The sequence below is a fragment of the Gadus morhua genome, chromosome 15, assembly GCF_902167405.1.
Source record: "Gadus morhua chromosome 15, gadMor3.0, whole genome shotgun sequence".
NCBI classification, from domain to species: domain Eukaryota; kingdom Metazoa; phylum Chordata; class Actinopteri; order Gadiformes; family Gadidae; genus Gadus; species Gadus morhua.
Window position 1 is genome coordinate 3,691,152 of NC_044062.1, and position 20,060 is coordinate 3,711,211.

Consider the following 20,060-nt stretch of genomic DNA (forward strand, 5'->3'; position numbering starts at 1 on the left):
ATCATCCACCACAAACCACCACCACCGCAATAACAACAGAAGTTATGCAATTAGTTTGCATATAAAGCAATGCTTAAAGCAGTGGTTGTAACTTGTGAGTCCGAGAACACAATGCTATTCACACATGCTTAAAAAATATAGATCGAGAACAGTCAGTCAGTCAGTCAGTCAGTCAGACCGACTGACAGACAGAGACTGACTGACTGACTGACTGACTGACTGACTGACTGACTGACTGACTGACTGACTGACTGATACAGATGTGGTGTATATATCAGACAGACGGACGGAGGGATCACCTTGAGCCAGCCAGTTCTCCCAGACCGCCCGAACACCACGCTGTGAATGTGAAGCTGGCTGTTGAGTCGATCGCTGACGATAGCGCCCACTCCCGATCCCAGGTTGAACTTATGAACCACCCGGCCGTTCCGCAGTCCCAGCACCAAGAAATCATCCCCGTCATCGCCTTCGAGGAAACACAAGTTACACATTGAGGCCCTCATTAAGCTTTAATCCAAAGTGAACAACACTAGATACCATTAGCCATCATTCTCATGGATATCTATGTGCTAGGCTGAACACTTTGGGGATCAAACCAAGCAGCACTCCTAGCCTGATATACTATCCTCCTACCCCTTAAACCTAAAGCACTGAACCTAGCCTGATACACTATCCACCTAACCCTTAAGTCCGATACACTATCCAGCTAACCCTTAAGTCCGATACACTATCCAGCTAACCCTTAAGTCCGATACACTATCCAGCTAATCCTTAAGTCCGATACACTATCCACCTAACCCTTAAGTCCGATACACTATCCAGCTAACCCTTAAGTCCGATACACTATCCAGCTAACCCTTAAGTCCGATACACTATCCACCTAACCCTTAAGTCCGATACACTATCCAGCTAACCCTTAGGTCTGATACACTATCCAGCTAACCCTTAGGTCTGATACACTATCCAGCTAACCCTTAGGTCTGATACATTATCCAGCTAACCCTTAGGTCTGATACACTATCCAGCTAACCCTTAAGTCCGATACACTATCCAGCTAACCCTTAAGTCCGATACACTATCCAGCTAACCCTTAAGTCTGATACACTATCCAGCTAACCCTTAAGTCTGATGCACTATCCAGCTAACCCTTAGGTCTGATACACTATCCAGCTAACCCTTAGGTCTGATACACTGTCCAGCTAACCCTTAGGTCTGATACACTATCCTCAAACCCTTTAAGTCTGATACTTATATTTGTAGCCCAACATAACTCGCTAAAACCCAACTTATGTCGATACTGTGGTGAACAGAACCACGTCTCAGTGGGAAACTAATGATGAACGGGGATGAACGCGGTCTTAATAATTTAAACCTGATTACGTCTTATCAACTCTTGTCTGCTAAGGACTCTCTCATTAGATCAATGAGCATGTGGGTCGTTTATCTTCGGTACGTTGCACCATCAGCGCACGAGGCTTGTTAGCTCCCATGTCCTCACGTGCACTGTTTTAATCGTCCTGCATGCCCGGCGACATGCGGCGCGGGGAACCAATCGCAGGCCGGCGCATGAATCACGACCTCGCCGCTCTTCCTTCCATTCACTCCTGATTAAATATGTCAGTGACGAGGGCCGGGCTGATGAAGGGGACAGATTGCAAAGCGCTGAGCGGGACGAAGGGCTTCATCAGCATCATCTTCATCATCATCATTGGGGGGGGAGGGGGGATCTCCGGATCTCGACGGCTCCTTGGATGACGATAAGTGACGATTACGTCGAATCGCCGAGAGTGCTGTGAAGCCCTGTCCAGGAAACTCATTAACAATAATAGTTTGGATGGAGGGTCAACTAATGGCCATCCTCATTCTCCCACGCAGGAAGTCATCATTGCCGGTGTCTCAGCGAACGGCCACCGAGACGGCCTCGAGGGAAGCCCGGCTGATTACAACTTCTAAGAGGACTTGGAGCATTGCCGCACCTAACGACCGGAGTCCCTCGCAAAAGGACCTTCCTTCCGGAAGTGGCTAATGCCGACGGGTTCGTCGGTGCCCATGTGATGCCTCACAGAAAGGGGGACCTCTCAGTGTGTCGGTGCTTATGTTCCTCTGGTGTCTCACCGTGGCCCTTCTGCCCAGAGTACAGCACCAGGTTGTCCCTCGTGGCCGAGGCGTTGTTGGCGAGGGTGAACCGCAGCCGGATCTCGTAGAAGGCGCTGAGGCCCGGGACGGGGGAGTAGGCCAGGAAGGACGTGTGGCCCAGCGCGCCGCCATCGCCGCCGAACCTGGGCCGGGTTATGTTGATGGCTGCGAGGAGAACAAAGCGTTTGGTCAATCCGTGGCCAATCAAATCGACCGCCGCGGGTGCGGTCCGCCAATCGGACCACACAAACGGCGACACGAAGGAAACCCCGCAGAAAGACCAGGGGCTCACAGGGATACATTTCACGGGTAGAATCAAACACAGCAGATTACACCTGCGTTTGACAGCGCACTAATGGCGTTAGCGAGCACATACAGGGATAACAAGCTCTGCGCTACTTAACGACAACAGTAATGGCGTTTGGGATTCAGGGTTTGTGCGTTGTGTTTTTTTTTCTTCTTTCTGGATAGATTGATGCAGTGTTGTGCGTGCACAGAGCTGTGAGGCTGCAGCATTGAGTCGTAGTTGCATTCCCACTCATTGGCTCGGTGCCCAGTAGCGCTAACGGTCACCAATAGATGGCGCTAGCGCCCCACGCTAGAGAACAGCCCAGAGCTGGTGCCATTCTGTTTTATGAATGCAATGAAAAGATGGCCTGCTTTTTCGAGTAGTCACCCCTGCATTCCCATTTTACTTTCATTAATAGCTCTTCAGAAAGAATTCTGGCACACATGCGCCTTCGTTACACCCCACCATCCCCCCGCATTATATGCACTAGAATAGCTAAATCATTCTCAAAGATGATCAATTTACACCGGTGGGCTTATGCATTCAGACTGCATCGGTGATTCAATAATGTATTCCTTGTCTCTCGCCTCGGCCCACTCAAAACACCTGATTTTACACCAGAGACCCAATGCAAATCCACACCCGACGCCTACTTCCCCCCTTTCCCACTCCACCCAGTTCATGATATCACAGTGTCGTGTTTTTACAGGGCAATCAAATCTCGAAACGCATAATGGGGGATGGTCGTATCACCAACCCCACCGTAGATAGCTTGCATACATTTTTTGTCCCCCCCTCCTTCCTTCTCCCTTAGCCCCGGGCTACAGCTAAGTGGGATCCAACACACCCCTCTGTGTGTCTGCGTGCTGCTCTGTTTGCCTGTTGAATTATTAATAAAGCTTAGATTCTTTTTTCCACTCTTCTTCGTTTTCCTTCCTTCTTTTTTTCCTGCTGCTGCTGCTTCTCTTAATACCCAGACTGGTCAGTGACCGGTCACCTCCTTACAACCACCGGCTAGTCTGAGGCCGGGTATGTCGGAGCTCATCGGCTCGCGATGACGATCTCTCCTCGCCTCCGGGGTAACAAGTGGGCCGGCTTCTCCGCTGAGGCGGTAGCCTTGGCTGGCGAGAGGTCTCGCCCACCTGGGCGCACCGCCATGCCCCACGCAGTGGGTTCAACGCCGACGCACACAAACAAACCACACACACCGGCTGTACCGAAACGTACCGACGCACACAGACACACAACACAGACCGGCTGTACCGAAACGTACCGACGTACACAAACACACAACACACGCCGGCAGTGATTTATAGTGTTGAGACGTCGTGCGAGGGGGTCAACGGCGTTCTACCCCGGTTACCAAGGGGGGGGGGGGGCATTTGCGTCAGGGTGTACGTGGTTCTGTGGTTGCACCGCGGGGTACGTGACGTGGTGGAATTAGGCCGGTTGAGAACACGCCGACACGTATTAACAAGACGTTGAGGATGATGAACGAAGCTAGGGCGAGAGACAGCGACGGCTCGTGTTTATTTCAAATGAAGAGTAGAAGCGTTGGCTCAAGGTCGCCTCGGACTTCGTGGGTTGGACGCTGTGAGACAACATGGACGAGTCCGTTTGGATGAGTGTTTCTACTTCACCATCGCCCAGCGCGTAGACGCTCCCAGACAGAGAGACTCAGCTCTCCAGCGAGCAGAACGCCAGAGGCACAGAACATGGCTTGATATGTTTGTGTTGAGTAAGGACAGGGAGAGCAGGGAAAAACAACAGCAACATAAGAAACCATTAAGGGCGTTCAGATGATTTTATGGCGTCCCCAACTGCCAGCTGAATGGATGCCGCTATGCAAAGCGCACCAACAGTTCAGTTTATTGAAGCAAATTAGAATTAAAGAACAATTTGAGATTAATGAACGCACGAGGCAACAGTTTCCGTTGCGATATGTCGCCGTTATTGTCGCGTGTTTGAGACCATTTGCCGCTCGTTTAATAGCCTCTTTGGTTTCTGTTCTTTTTTTTTTTAAGTAGGACATCGGGACCAAAGGGGGATGCAAAATATGGAAAAGAAAAAAGGAATTCTGGGTCACGTCTGGTGCTAAAGGGGAAGGAAGATTGAGGCAATTTCACAAGAAAATATGGAATATATTTTTCAAATCAAGCTACCACCACAAGCAGTAAAAAAGAAAAAAAAATCTAATTTTCCCACCAGAGTGACACATCTGCAGAAAACATCTTCACGTTCAAATGCACCAAAGCTTGGTTAAGTTAAGGAGACCTCGGCGCGGTAATCAATATTAACTCCGATCTTATCCGCCGTGATCGGGATCAGAAATGTGAATGTCAGACAGGCCTTGTGTGACACTCGGAGATCAGAGTCTCCTCCACCGGGGCGTCTGGGGGAGTCTGTCTGGGGGATTTGTCGCATGGCCACATCCCCCACCCCCTACTCCCCCCTCCCCCACTCTGCATATCCCCCCCCCCCCGCCCCCCCGCCACACACACACACACATCCTGCGTCACCACCCTGCGTTCCCGCTCTGTTGGCAGACACTGCAGGGGATCATCTGAGGCACGGCGCCTCCAACCAGGGAGGTCTTTGACGTCGCCCGGCGGTCCCTTCGGCCTGACGGCGGGGGAGCGGTTTGTGTCGTTTGACCCGTCGCGCTTCAGAGACAAGGTTCTTTTGTTTCTTTCTCCAACGTGAATCTTTTAACCTAATCCATATTGAGTGCGACCGCGTTGATGCTGAGATCAAAGAGCCGCCGAGGGACGAGGACGCTGTGCTTTATGCCTCCGACAAAAGCACGGATTGAGCGGATTACCCAGAAGTCAATGCACCTCGGGCGTGATTTCCTGGAGGAGTTTCAAGCAGTTTCATTAACTGCTTTGAAGAACGGGGCCCTTCTTATCACGGCCATTAGGGCCGTGTCCTAACACCTTTTTGCATACATCCAATCCCTCGACGACAATCCATACAACGCCTGGGCCCGGCCTAGCAACCGGATCAGTCCCGCTTAAACGCCGTTGAGTGGTCGGCGGCGGCGGCGTGCGGCCCTACCTTCGTCGCACAGGAGGCCCCGTCTCCCGTAGGGACACAGGCACACAGCCCCCCCCTGGGGGCCCCGGGGGACGCAGGTGGCCCCGTGTCCGCAGGGGTCCCGCTGGCAGGCGCTGAACTGGCACAGCTCGCCGGTGAAGCGCGGCGGACACTCGCAGAACCAGTCCTCCGCGTCGCAGCTGAGAGACGGACGGGACCGACGGGAAGACGGGAGGGAGGGACGGACGGACGGACAAGACAGACAAGACAGACGGACGGACGGACAAGACAGACGGACGGACGGACGGACGGACGGACGGAAGAGAGGGACGGACAGGACAGACGGGAAGACGGGAGGGAGGGACGGACGGACGGACAAGACGGACAAGACAGACGGACGGACGGACAAGACAGACGGACGGACGGACGGAAGAGAGGGACGGACAGGACAGACGGGAAGACGGGAGGGAGGGACGGACGGACGGACGGACAAGACAGACAAGACAGACGGACGGACGGACAAGACAGACCGAGGGACGGACAGACAGAAGAGAGGGACGGACAGGACAGACGGGAAGACGGGAGGGAGGGACGGACGGACGGACAAGACGGACAAGACAGACAGACGATACGGACAAGACAGAGGGATGGACGGACGGACGGACGGACAGACAAGACGGACAAGACAGACAGTGAGACGGACGGACGACACAGACATGCAGATGGACAGACAGACAGACGTCGTTATTATAAAAGAAGCAATAGGAGTAGGAGAACAAATTAGTTGACGTCACCGCACGTCGTATACAATTTACTCCCATTTGTGTTGCTTTTTGATAAATCAAATGTGGGCTGGCAGGGCCTTAGCAACCGTCAAAGGCAACAAGGGACCGGATATCAACACAGAATAATGATAATTCAACAAAAGGACAAAACAGCTTCAGTGCATCGGCCTTGGAACAGCTCAAATACAGTTGACTGCTCTGACGTGCTGCAGAACGCAGGTGGCGAGATTCTCCCCGCCCGAGCCGAACTCAAGGCGAGTCGTCGCCGAGGAGATCAAATGTGTTCACGAGGCCGACATGAAAGACGTAGCGGGAGAAATAAAAATGAGAGAGAACCAAAAATGCAGGAAAATAAACCCGCGCATCCATATGTGTCTGCTTTATCTCCCCTGGCGACGAGTGAAGGTTGGTGCGCTCGCATTCAAAGGAACGTTCACTCTGGGATGGTCTGTGAAGCGCCCAACCTTTTCCGACGGATGAAACCAGATGCAGAGAGCATTGGTGGGGATCTCAGAAACCATCCATTAGTAATGGACTCTGAGAAGCCTCACTGCAGGATGTATCCCGCTTCTCCAAAAAATCAACCGCCGTCTTGGAAATGAAATATTTACGCGCTGTCACTCGGGTTGAGGATCGTTAGTAATCACGACGAAGAGGTACAAAGATTCTCCGGGAACGCGGACGGTTCATATCTCTGTTGGTGTCTGTTGGTTCGTTAATGTGAACGATAAAGAGAAAAGTAAAAGGTTTGTTTAGGAGATGGAGAGAGACGCGCTTGATGTTGTTGCAGAATCTACCTTTGGGTTGTCGAGTTCTAAGGATTAGTGTCTTCTAAAGAAGACACTAAAGAAGACCTTTAGATTTTTCTTCCATGACATTATATAAATAAATAAATACGTTAAGTTTTGTAAGTTGGGAAAAAACTGGAAGAACGAAGCGTGACACTGTTATGTAATGACAAATTTCATGTTTATAAACCCAGTGAATGCAAACCTACATGTTTATAGGTAGGTGCAGAGCAAGTATTTATAGCATGACGTTTTCCAAATGCCTTGTGCAGATGACACACTCACATTGGCTAAATGATTGAGAGAGAGACTACATTTTTAATCTTATGAGTTACAGATAACATGATTAATAATTCACCGCTTATCTTGTGATTTCTCTGTCAGCTGGAACAATAAGCTGTGGAAGCCCATACATCTTTCCACATTATCCCCTGTAAGTTATTAACGGACTGTGTTTCCCTCTGAAGTGAAAGTGTCCGTGGGGCTGGTGATGAGGTCTTTCTAATAAACACTGTCTGTGTTGTAGAAAGTTCTCAGGCCGCAGCCTCTTCAGTTTGCATCGGGGGAGAAAGAAGGACAAACTGCTTTATTCCCAACATGTGAGATCACCATTTAGTCGACCATTACGGGCTCCCAAGGTCTCCCTGATGCCACGGGGCGCTGGGAGGTATGAATCGTGGCTTGCTTTATGGCCCAGTTGAATTGGATTACCATGCTATTAAAGTTAAAGCCCTTTCCCGGCCCCACACACACGGCGCAACAAAACACTCCTGATGAGGGGTTTGTTTTAGAGAGGAATGCTATTTTGTGTTTTTCCTACAGCAGCCTTACCCAAGCCATTGGTTTGGGTTTGAGTGTGTGGTTCGATTGGATCCTGAGCACAAATTGAAATTGTGTTTTGGGTCCCCAGATGAAAGCGTTTAGGAACCCCGGCTTTATATGATACCGTAAAATAAAAGCTCTACACGTTCAATATAATTAATTTCTTAAACGCGCCAATTAATAATCGTATGCCCTGTTGTTGGTCCAACACGTCAACCCAAAGGTTCAAAAGGAGTTGCATGTTTTTTGTATATATTTTCTCGTCAGTACGTTGGTCTCAGCCGAGGTGAAGGGCACACAAAGTGAATACCAAAAACAGAACCTTCTATTCCCGACAGGGGAGCTAAACGTGGAACGCAGACTTCATTCACCTTCTCTGTCTGGCAGGTTATATAACAAACACACACGCACGCACGCACACACACGAGCACAGCTCCAGCATTGACGCAACGCCAACTCCCTTGAGCGAATTATAATAAAATACAGTTTTATTAAATAAATGTTGCGGGAAAAGGGTGGTTAGTGTCTTCCAGTCTTCGCCTCAAGTCGCTGAGACAGAGCTAACAGAGCGTATGTTTAGACTAGCACTCGTGTATGAAGCCTGACCTCCCCTCTCTCTCTCACGCTCCCTCTTTGTCCATACGGAACCACAGCCTCGCTTCTCCGTAACACACTTTAAGCGAGCGCTACATCCCGACGACACACTACGTCAGGGTCGTGATCCCTATAACGTAGCCTCGGTTGCGTTCGTTCTACTCACATAGTCTGCCGTTTCTAGCGCTAGTTCTGCTCAGCGGAACGGTGTGTGTCGCCGAGGGCCGGAGTCATGATTCAGGACCGTAGACACCTGAACGGCGGCCTCTCCTCCCCGTCTGGGTCACAGAAGAGGCGCCGTGTTTGTGGGGCAGACGGTACACTAAATGTACCGCACTAATACTGGACATTCGATACTGGTTCTTGCACCGCATCTGTACACATACACAGATGTGGTGTGGCAAACGTCAATGCCCTACGAGTGTAAATAAAGGTTTGAAATTGAAATGAAATATATATATATATATATATATATAGCTTTATATACCCTGATTTAATTGAATTGTAATCGTTGTTTGGTCTATCTGATCAGTATTTATTATAATTATTATATTATCATTATAATTATCTATTAGTGCTTTATTACACCTATTCCTCTTGTAATTAATTATTGTGTGTTGATCATTTATTATCAATGTACCGTCGAAGGGGTTTCACTGCTAGGCGGAGAGGTATGATTCTGTACGTGACGAATGCAACCTGACCTGGATCTGTGACAAACATCGCTTGGCGGACGGATAAACAGGATAGAATTACCACTCCACACACTCAATGCAGGGAAAGCTATGCTTTGAACGGACTGTCTGAGAGAGGCCTTCAGTGAGCCTATGGACCTTCATGTTCTGTTTACACATGTGAGATTGTGTACGACCGACATGTTACAGGGCTGTGCCAATAGCGATGTTCAATGCATAAAAACAATCTTTATAAATGCAAGACCTTAACGCCATAGCTGCATGTTGTCACCAGATATGCAGTTCCTTTGATTGGCCTTGTTTCTTACGTAATGCTGTAAAACGTATATTGAAATCCATTTCTACAAGGGCTCTTTGTTAGAATGCCAAAAGATGGATTTTCTCCCTTAATAATATGCTTATTATTTTTAAGTGTGTCAAGGCAGAATGACAAACAGACACAAACACACGAGCGGTCAGACGGATCCTTTTTGATTAATCTTATCCTTCAGAAATCAAAGACGCATTGCAGCCAACAATGTAATGAGCAACATTCAAAAGAATCCCTGTGTACTCTTCTGGGAAAACATGGAGTTGTTGTCTCATTTGAGTTTTGAAGTAAAAAAAATGTTATTTAAGAAATACAAAAGATGTTTTCTAGAACCAAATATCTCAAAGTGCTCCATTAAATCAGCCACACACACAAGCCATATATAAAAAAAAAATCTGAAAATAGTAATCTTCAGTAATTTCTTCCTGATATTTAAAATGGAGTTGTTGAGATTCTTTTTTTTTTTTGCGTCTCGTTGTGTTCTGGCCGTGGGTCAGCAGCTCGGTGTACATCTGCAGTGAGCCCAAAAGATCCATCAACTACCCGTGGTTCTCCAGCATAGCAGCCGTTCAGCGTGGCAGCAGTACCGGGCCTAGCTTCAGTCTTTCTCTGTGGTTGGCCAGCCCAGCCTTCATCTTGGTGAGAGGGTGTCTTCCCATTGTTCAGGGGGTAAGAGAGAAACGCTCCTCCACACGTTTAGGGAGTTTAATCGGCTAGGAAATCCGACGTTCCTGCTTCTGATAAACTAATGAGGACGTTTTATTTCAATGTAGCTCTTATCCGCAGCCAGTTGGCTAATGAGGTCTGTTAATTGATTCTGTCTGGTTTGCTTTACTTATTTAATAATTTCTTTAGCTTTAGGCATATTTAATTACCTCAGGTGAAGAGTGAAGAGTACATACGTTTTTTCTAAACATTCCTAAAAAAGGGAAATTAATGGGAAGTAGTAAGGAACTTACCACTTCCCATTAATGTGTGTCTCTGACTCTGTTGAGTTATATGTTCTTTAATAGAGAAAATATAATACAATAATTCAATTTATTCTCACAATTAATGTTACTTACCTACTTGAATAAAATGGTTAAATGAATGGATAATAAATTAATCAATAACAAGTTATAGATAATCAACAAATTTGAATGCGCTTTTATCCTTGCCAACAAGACACAAAACCTGAGTTTTATCCGGAAATTAGTTTTGAATGTATTAACCTAATAATCGAACACGTTGCACCTTTACCAGACATTTTCATCCAAAGCCACTCACAGTGAATCTATTATTAAATCTTTTTTGATAAAAGTCATTGAAGATTAGGTTGGTATTAATCATCTTGCTCAGGGATCTCTACGGCTAGACTGTGCACTCTGGGATTCAAACCCAAAACCTGTTGAACGGTACTCACACGACACCCTAGCCACTCAGCTATCATGGTTTTACGAATACCAATGAAACATTAATAGTATTACTGGTGAAACGTTGAGATAAAAACAAAAAGGCTGATACTAGGGGCTCACCCGACGCAGGTCCCCCCGTTACGACACGGCCGTTGCTGACAGGCGGGAGGGTCGCAGTTCTGGACGTTCCTCCCCAGCGTGGCCTCGCGGGGCAGGAACACGGGACGGGCGTTGACCCGGAGCTCTCGGACGCAGCCCACCAACGGCCGGACCCCTCTGGCCCGGTGGGGGGCCTGGCGGGGGGGCAGGCCCCCCAGGAACACGGGTCCCATGGCCGCCTGCCGACCGCACAAAGATAAAGGGGGGTCTTTAAGAAGAGTACCGGGGATCTATCTTTTGATTCAAGGTGTTCCGAAATGTGTCCCATGTGTTAGATGAGTACCGTTTCTACCCAGTTTTCAATGTAAAGGAAAACAGTTTTGTTTTGTTTTTGGACTTATGTATTTGTGAATCACTAAATAATGCAGTGAATCAAAAGATAATTCAAAGCACAACAGGCTGGACTTGAATCTTGAATCGTGCTATGAGCCAAAACTTAATTTTCCAACCAAAATGTTGTATCATAATAAAGTACAAACTTTAAAAACTATCTGTCAAACCATACCCCAGTTTTCAATTTCACTATTATCTCCGTTTCATGATTTCATGAAACACCAACATTTCTGTCCTATTCTGAAATGCCTTTCAGCCTTTTAAGAAACTGCACAAGGCCAACCACCTGGTTGTTTTGCAGCTTCTGACTATTTTCCACCCTGAACTCATGAACTCAATGTGACGGCGACAGAACACACACGCTACATCACAGCCTTACTGTGGGATACCCCCCCCCCCCCCATTCACAAGTTCCCATCCAAATTCAATCTTCGAGTCGATAAACAGATATACAACACGGTCGTAGCCATTTATGTGATGTGATGTTTTAAAACAGAGGCGAAACAAAGTGCAATTGAGCTATTGATCGGGTATCAATTGCGAATGCGTGCCGTTACGATGACGTTACTCCGCTATGAGATCGTCTATGGTATTGACCCAGTCATTACCACGTGCCGCTAGACAAACAGCATCACGCAGACTCACGCAGATAAGTAAGATAAAGAAGTTCAAATTAAATGTAGGAACGGTGCAATCGCTTTACAAGGACATGAAAACCCCGGGAAGAATAGAAGCAAGATTTCCCTCAAGTTAATAATTAGAATTATTGTTAGCATAGTTATCGAGTCAGGGATGGGTTAGGGTTATTAAATAATGCATAAATGATACCCTCAAAAAAAACAATTATCACAAGATCGTACTTGGTCGTTTTGCATGCAGTCTAATCAATAGGATGACTTTGATTTGAGTCTAACATTTACCAGTGGGATTCTGTAGCCTTCCCACTACTCTGGAGTAATTTCGCCCCCATCTGTGCACAGCCTTATTACGGCTTCGTTGCGGGCGTATGCATGGGCCTGACCTATTAGCTGCCATTCATTGTGAAACATATTGAAAAGTTGCCAGGAAACGACTAAAAATAGTGAAAATTGCTAGGTATGGGAAACACAGTGGTACCATAAAAACCCTGGCAGACATTTATGAAATGGGCGTATTTAGATCCGTCCTTCCTGGGATAACTTAGAAATTACAGCACCGAGCATTGTCCCGGGAAAACACTTTGCTGAGTAGTAAGTCCCAGATTCCTGGATAGCAGTCTTTGGAGTTTTTTAGGTCATTCATTGAGGAAAGACATTTTCACATTTTCATTTGTGCACGATTAGAAGCTGAAACGTAATGTCTACAGGACGTTTATCTGTATTTTTCCTTAAATAACCCTTCTTTCCTTCTAAATTAATTTGATGAGCAGGGGTAATTAGGCAGAATAAATACCCCGTGAACCGACTGCTTATTCTACCTTATGGACAATTTCACAACTGAGTCATAATCATCTGCCCCCTACCGCTGCGTTACAGAGAAGGACTGTAACTCATTTGGCATTGATTTAAAAAAGGCCATCTCTTAGGAAGGTTTTATATAAATATATTTATATTTAATCCACACATTTGATATTTTTTTCGGAAACACTTAACAAAGGCCTAATCTATTAAACATTGATTACCGAATTACATGGATAAAAAATAATTAAAATAATTAATAGTTCATGCAGAAATTAGCATTATTGTTAGCCTAGGGGTTATCGATAGAGTCAGTGATGGGTTAGGGTTATTAAATAATGCATAAATGATTACCTCAGTTACCATGAACACTATTGGTAAACATCAACACCATAAGTAAAGGATACTAAACTCTTTCATTAACTGAACTGTTAGTTAACGCTTAATACTGTATCTTTTTTATATAATTATACGGTAAGGGACATTGTATCAACAACTCTTACACACACAATGCCTCACTGAGCTGTCTTCACTTTAGCTGTCAAGGTGTTAATGGCTAATAACACATGTTTACATGCGAGATAACCACTCAGAATTGAGCCATTTATAGACTCGTGGGAGTCGTGAGGTGAATATTAATAGCGCTGTATAACAACAGAGAATAGGTGCAGTGGTGTTGATCAAATACTATACTGAAATGATAACGACTGAATGTAAATGAATTCATTCTCAGGGGCGGTGAGGGAAATATTCATAGCAACAGTAGATACAAAAAGACAATAAGTGCATTTGTGCCTTTGTCATACGGAATATAAATGATGGGTACATTTACGATCAGTGGAAATTGAAGATTGATTGCCTCACGGGAGTATCGAATGAAATTCATTCATGGCAACCATGGAGAGTTACAGACAATTAGTGCAGGGGTGCTGATGTAATACTGTATCATTTATGTCTATGTACGATATCACCAATCAGACACGACCCATTGATTCATGCACAGGAGTGTAGTGAATGAAACATTCACAGCGACAGCGGAAACGTATCGTCGGCAATGCCGTACCTCAGATGTGGCCTCTGAGACGCGTTCCTCCAGATGTTTGGCTGTGGCGTTACCTACAGCGAGTTCTATTGTGCACACACCTCCCGGGCCTCCAACGGGCAGCTGGTATCTGTTCAAAGGAAGGCAGGAGGAAGAGAGAGGGAGAGATTGTTAGGAACGTTGTTAGGCTTTTTTCGGTAACGCAATCCACAATGTAGCCATGAATGATCCTCCTTCCTATTGTGTCGGGAGTGGGGTGGCGCGGAGATTAGCTTCAGCGGAGGAATCCAGTGTTTGTTTCCTCAGCTTTCGGCTCAAACCCCGAGAGGGACAACACAAAACGTGGGCTTGGGTGGGTGTAAGGGTCCCGCCGCTGGATTTAAATACCGAGTCCAGGAATAGAGGCGCAACCCATTGTGTTCCTCAGCGAAGCGGAAACGTGGAGCAGAAATGTGCCGTCAAGTGGGGCCAAGGTTGGACGACTCGACGGAGCAGCATTCGAGACGGTTCCCGAACACATAAGCAGTTGTCGTCATAAAAATCACACAAACATTTTCCGCTGTCCACGTATAATTACCGTCGAGGTGATGCAGTACAAGTCAAAACGAAACGAATGAGGCGCTCATTATGTCATTCAGGATTAATTCACGATAAAAAACCAAACGAGGGCACCCGACTAGAGCCCCGTTATAAACCTAACGAGGAGGGCCACACTTTTATCATTTGACCCCTCTGCGTCTCTCTGGGGACACACACAATTGCATTAGTCATTAAGGCTGCAGCCGTAATGTTAAGTAGCTGGTCTACTTGTGTCATAATCCAGCTTTGGTTGGAGTCAAGTGCTGCGATCCTGCACATACATCAGCGGAGGCCCAGCCAACATATATCGTCCATTTTACCGGGACATATTTTATGCAAAAGGTTAAACAAGGCTACCACACATGAAGCCTCGGTGCAAACAGTCCTAAAACAATGAAGCAGAAAACAGGACACGTTACAAGCTGCAAGCTTTTGTTCTTCATCGATTTTTGTCCCCGATTTATCATTGTGATTTCAAAGAGATTGGCACACACACACACACGCGCACACACACAGACACACTCACCCACGCACACACAAGTGCCATTTGTTTCTCCCTGACCTCAATTTGGCCCCTGTGTATTCGGCACAGGGCTAATCACACGGCAACAAATCAAGACCCGTGTGCCGTTTGAAATTCATTGACTAGCTCATGGGCTCCTTTGTGATTGCCTGCCGCTTCTTGAATAGAAAAATCTACTTTAATGACCAGATGTAAGCAATCAGGGCAATCGCCCTCATGCTAATTTCAAACAGCCTTTTTTGGGCGCACCCCAGGTGGCAATCACAGGCACACAACCTCAGGTAGGAATAATTACAGGTTGGGAAGTTAGGAGGGAGAGCATGTTGGTAAACAAACTCATTGAAATAAAACAGACCCAAAGAAACTTCCAAGACAAGGAGAATCATTGTATACATATACATATATATATATATATATGTATATATGTATGTATGTATGTATGTATGTATGTATGTATGCATGTATGTATGTATGTATGTATGTATGTATGTATGTATGTATGTATGTTTGGGGGTTGGGGGGGGGGGGGGGGGGGGTAAAAATGTATCTGAGCAAAGACTTGAAACTGTTTAGTGTTGCAATTGTTCATTGTTTCACATTAGATAATATATTGAAAAAAAAAAAGTCTGAGCCCATGTTATTTATTTTTATTTCTACATTTCAGAATCTTTATATTTTTGAGCAGAATTCTAGCTTTGTATTGTCTAATGTTCCTATTGTAAAAAGCACAAAAGTGTGTTATGAACAACTTGAAGCACATGTTATGAAGCACATTTATATTTAGCATTTTGATTTCTTACTGTACCGAAAATGAACCGAACCGTGACCTCAAAACCGAGGTACGTACCGAACCAAGATTTTTGTGTACCGTTACACCCCTAATATATATACATATATACATATATATACATATATATACATATATACATATATACATACATACAGGGTGCGATTTGCCGGTGGGGATGGTGGGGATTATCCCCCCCTCTGGTTTACACGTCCTACCCTCTGCTGAATTATTTTTATCCTCGGTGGGGATAAAAATTATCCCCCCCACCCAAAGTATTTTCACCATTACATCGTAATAATTAACAACCAAAATACACAGGGTCCGTCTTCATTTTGATTGTGCTGTGATTTTGATCTACCGGGAGCGAGTCAGAGGCGTCGCGCGTGAGCGCAGGCTGGATGACAACGGGATAATCTCTGCCGCCGCCGCTCTAAATCCATCAAACTGGCCATCTGATGAAGACGAGCGCATCCTCTACGGCGATGAAAAACTTCTCGCCATACACAAAACTCTTGCTGTTGAGGCCGCAACCAGTCCCATACTCCTGAAGGAGTTCGATGAGTTTAAATGTCACGGTGTCACAGGAGAGAGCATGCGCAAAGTTCTCACCGCTGTCTCCACGCTCCTAGTGTGCACAGCCGAGTGTGAAAGAGGTTTCAGCGCCATGAACCACATTCTTGCAGATGGCAGAAACAGAATGAATGTGTCCACACCGCACAATCTGCTTTTCATCTCTGTAAATGCACCAGATGTTGCTTCCTTCCCGGCCCGCAGATTTGCAGAGATGTGGTTGAAGCAGGGTCACCACGCTGCTATCGATCCGCCAACAGGAAAGCAAAAAAAAGAGGCTGAAGTGCGTTATCAGAGCGGACCATTTTCGTAGTCTGACCTACAGTCTACCAGATTAACCGATAAAATAAAAAAAAAACGTCTTGACAGCACATTGTGGTATTTCATATTTTCTGTTGAACTGATATCGGGAAAAAATATATATATTTTTTTATTTGGCACATTTAAAAACAATTTTAGCTATGAGAAAATATTTCTGCAAATTCAGTGGTTAAGTTCACGTTCAAAATAGGCCTACCGCCTACGTTATGAAGCCTAAGTGTAAGGTTTAGATACACAAGGTCACAAGATCAACTGTTTTCATAAGTTTTCACACTGTTGTGTGGTTATTTTTCCTGAATAAAATGTCTCTCAAAATTATCCCCCCCTCTGGTTTTTTCACAAATCGCACCCTGCATACATACATACATATATATATATATATACATATATATATACATATATATATATACATATATATATATATATATATATATATATATATATATATATATATATACATATATATATACACACATATATATATATATATACATATATATACACACACACACACACACACACACACACACACACACACATACATACATACATACATATATACGTGTTTGCATACATTTTCCCCTCTCCCTCCATATTCTTCCAGGCGTACTGGAAGAGTTTGCTAGCATCCAGCGTGATATGCTAATGCGGCGTTGCCTTCCCCTCCGAGAGACGGCGGGCATGCTCACTAAGCAAACACGGTGATATGCCGTGATGGGGGCTGAGGCGCGCAGGCCAGTCGTCGCTCTAACAGGCTCATTAACATGGCTTCACTCGCAGCACGCTGGCTGCGGTATGGCAGGGCAAAGCAAACGGCGTGGGTTTGTTGTTTTTAGTATTGTTGGTATTATTGTAAGTAGTAGGAGCAGCATCGCAGTAGCAGAAGCCGTATCAGTAGCAGAAGGAGTAGGAGTAGTACCTAGTTGTAGTAGTAGTGGTATTTGGAATAGGCTCATTTACATGGCTTTCAATCGCAGCAAGCCGACTGTGGTATGGCAGTACAAAGCAAATGGCTTGGGTTTTGTTGTTTTTAGTAATTTTGGTATTGTTAGCAGTAGCAGCATCGTAGTAGCAGAAGCTGTATCAGCAGTAGTAGTAGTAGTAGTAGTAGTAGTAGTAGTAGTAGTAGTACTTGGAATAGGGGTATAGTAGTTGCCTTGAGCGTTGTAGTAAAAGTAGATCTAGTAGTTGCGGTAGTAGAGGTAGGGGTAGAAGGGGCCGTGGTAGTATAATTGAAATGGCGACCTAACCCCTCCCACCTCGCTCATCATCATAACAATGATCCCATTGCACCCGTAGCACAGTAGTGCTTAGATGTTAGCTTAGTGTGTGCTTGGATGTGTGTGCTTGGATGTGTTTATGGGCGCTTGTGTGCACACACACACACACACACACACACACACACACACACACACACACACACACACACACACACACACACACACACACACACACACACACACACACACACACACGAAAGGAGCTGTTTCTCTCTCCTCACCGGTAGAGCAGTGATGAAATAAACACTTTAAAATCACTCACAGAGCTCTCGTGGACGTTCACACAACAGATGAACACAACATGCTGCACACAAACAGAATATGACCACATCACTCTGCGCACAAACGCAATATAAACACAAAATGCTTTGCACAAACACAACAGTAACACAACAGACCCAAACACAATATGAACACAACACACAATATGGACACAACACACTACACACAAACACAATTATGAACACAACACACTGTACCCAAACAGTATGGACAAAACACACTACCACAATATGAACACAACACACTGTACCCAAACAGTATGGACAAAACACACTACCACAATATGAACACAACACAGTTCAGACAAACACAATATGGACACAACACACAGCACACAAACGAAATATGATGCTTCGATTTTCCAACAATTAAGCCCCCATCCCATCATTTCTGCAGTCCCTCATTTGGCTAATGCACTGCGCTTAAGTGATTTGTCATCGCTACATTTATAATGATGTGTGTGTGTGTGTGTGTGTGTGTGTGTGTGTGTGTGTGTGTGTGTGTGTGTGTGTGTGTGTGTGTGTGTGTGTGTGTGTGTATGTGGGTGACTAAATTAGAACAATGTCAGTCTTTTCCCCAGGTCACTGTTCAAAGAGGGTGGAGACAAATAATATTATAATATTCCTCCTTATAGTTTTCCTTAGACCTTAATTTGTTTTCTCTTTTGTATCTGTGATATTGTCACTTATTGTCAGAAAGGCCTATGAATGTCTACATTTCTGAATGAATATAAAACCTCAGTTGTAATCAAAAACATTGCATTGATTTACAGACAAAGAAGAATCTACACATTGAACCTTGCAGTTAACACCAATTATGCATAAAAATAACAATGGTAACCTGAACCCTGTTCACATGGATGGCAGGAGCAGACAACGCTCCAAAAGAAAGGCTTGCTTTGTAAACTGGGTGTAATTGGGAAATGGTTGGGGGCCTAGTTTCATTCACGCAGCACAGCAGGCCGGATAGCTATCCACCAACAGGCAGCTCGAAAGAGCCCAAATATCCCTGAAAATCCAGAAGAAAAACACACGCTTTGAATGGCAGTGGTGTTTAAAAGGACATGGAACGTATCAGAAGGCGCCGCATGTCTTTAGCGACTGTTACGTCTGCACAGGTTGTGGTGAAGTCAATTCCTCACGTACATAATTGCCCTATCATGGGAATGATGCCGCACTGTGTTTAATCTTTATCACGAAGAAAATAGTCAGAAGCTGCAAAACAACCAGGTTTTTGGCATTGTATAGTTTCTTTAAAGGCTGAATGGCATTTCAGAATATGACAGATATTTTAGTGTTTCATGAAATCATGAAACAGAAATAATGGTCAAATTGCCTTTCATAGATGATCGTTTTTAAAGATACACGCTTATGTGTTCTAAGTTTGTACTTTATTATTATGCAAACTTCTGGTTGGAACATTAAGTTTGGGCTCATAGCATGATTCAAGTTATGAGTCCAACCTGGTGTGCTTTGCATTATCTTTTGATTCACTGCATTATTTAGTGATTCACATACAAATACATAAATCAAAAAAAAAAACGAATTGGTTTAAAAACTAAAACTGGGTGAAAACTGTACTCATCTGACACATGAAACACATTTTGAATTCATCTCAATCACTGTTGTTTACTATGGATCTTAATTAAAGAGATAATCTGTGATAATCAAAGTTGATAACTGTTCTGGCTTCAATCTGGTTCTCAGTTGAACATCCATTGCAACAACAATTGCATTGTTTCATTTCATTGAAAGAGCTAACTTCCTGATCTTCAATTAAACTTAAATCCAAGGGAAATATCAACGGTTGATAATATTTGAGGCGCTCACAAAGACTTTAGGACGGTTTAGCAGCTGCTCCAGTTAGGTATTTAGGAGTCTAAAAGGCCCTAACTAG

General features: G+C 45.1%; 1 protein-coding gene across 1 annotated transcript in view; it reads right to left on the reverse strand.

The window, feature by feature from the left end:
• Positions 1 to 20,060, reverse strand: part of eys (eyes shut homolog) — a 130,188-nt gene that overhangs the window by 8,308 nt on the left and 101,820 nt on the right. Inside the window, exons 42-46 of the mRNA XM_030379716.1 lie at positions 13,841 to 13,949; positions 10,970 to 11,187; positions 5,483 to 5,661; positions 2,116 to 2,301; positions 300 to 466 (exon numbers count right to left, since the gene is read on the reverse strand). Coding sequence (XP_030235576.1) covers positions 300 to 466; positions 2,116 to 2,301; positions 5,483 to 5,661; positions 10,970 to 11,187; positions 13,841 to 13,949 — 859 coding nt within the window. The remainder of the gene's footprint in view (positions 1 to 299; positions 467 to 2,115; positions 2,302 to 5,482; positions 5,662 to 10,969; positions 11,188 to 13,840; positions 13,950 to 20,060) is intronic.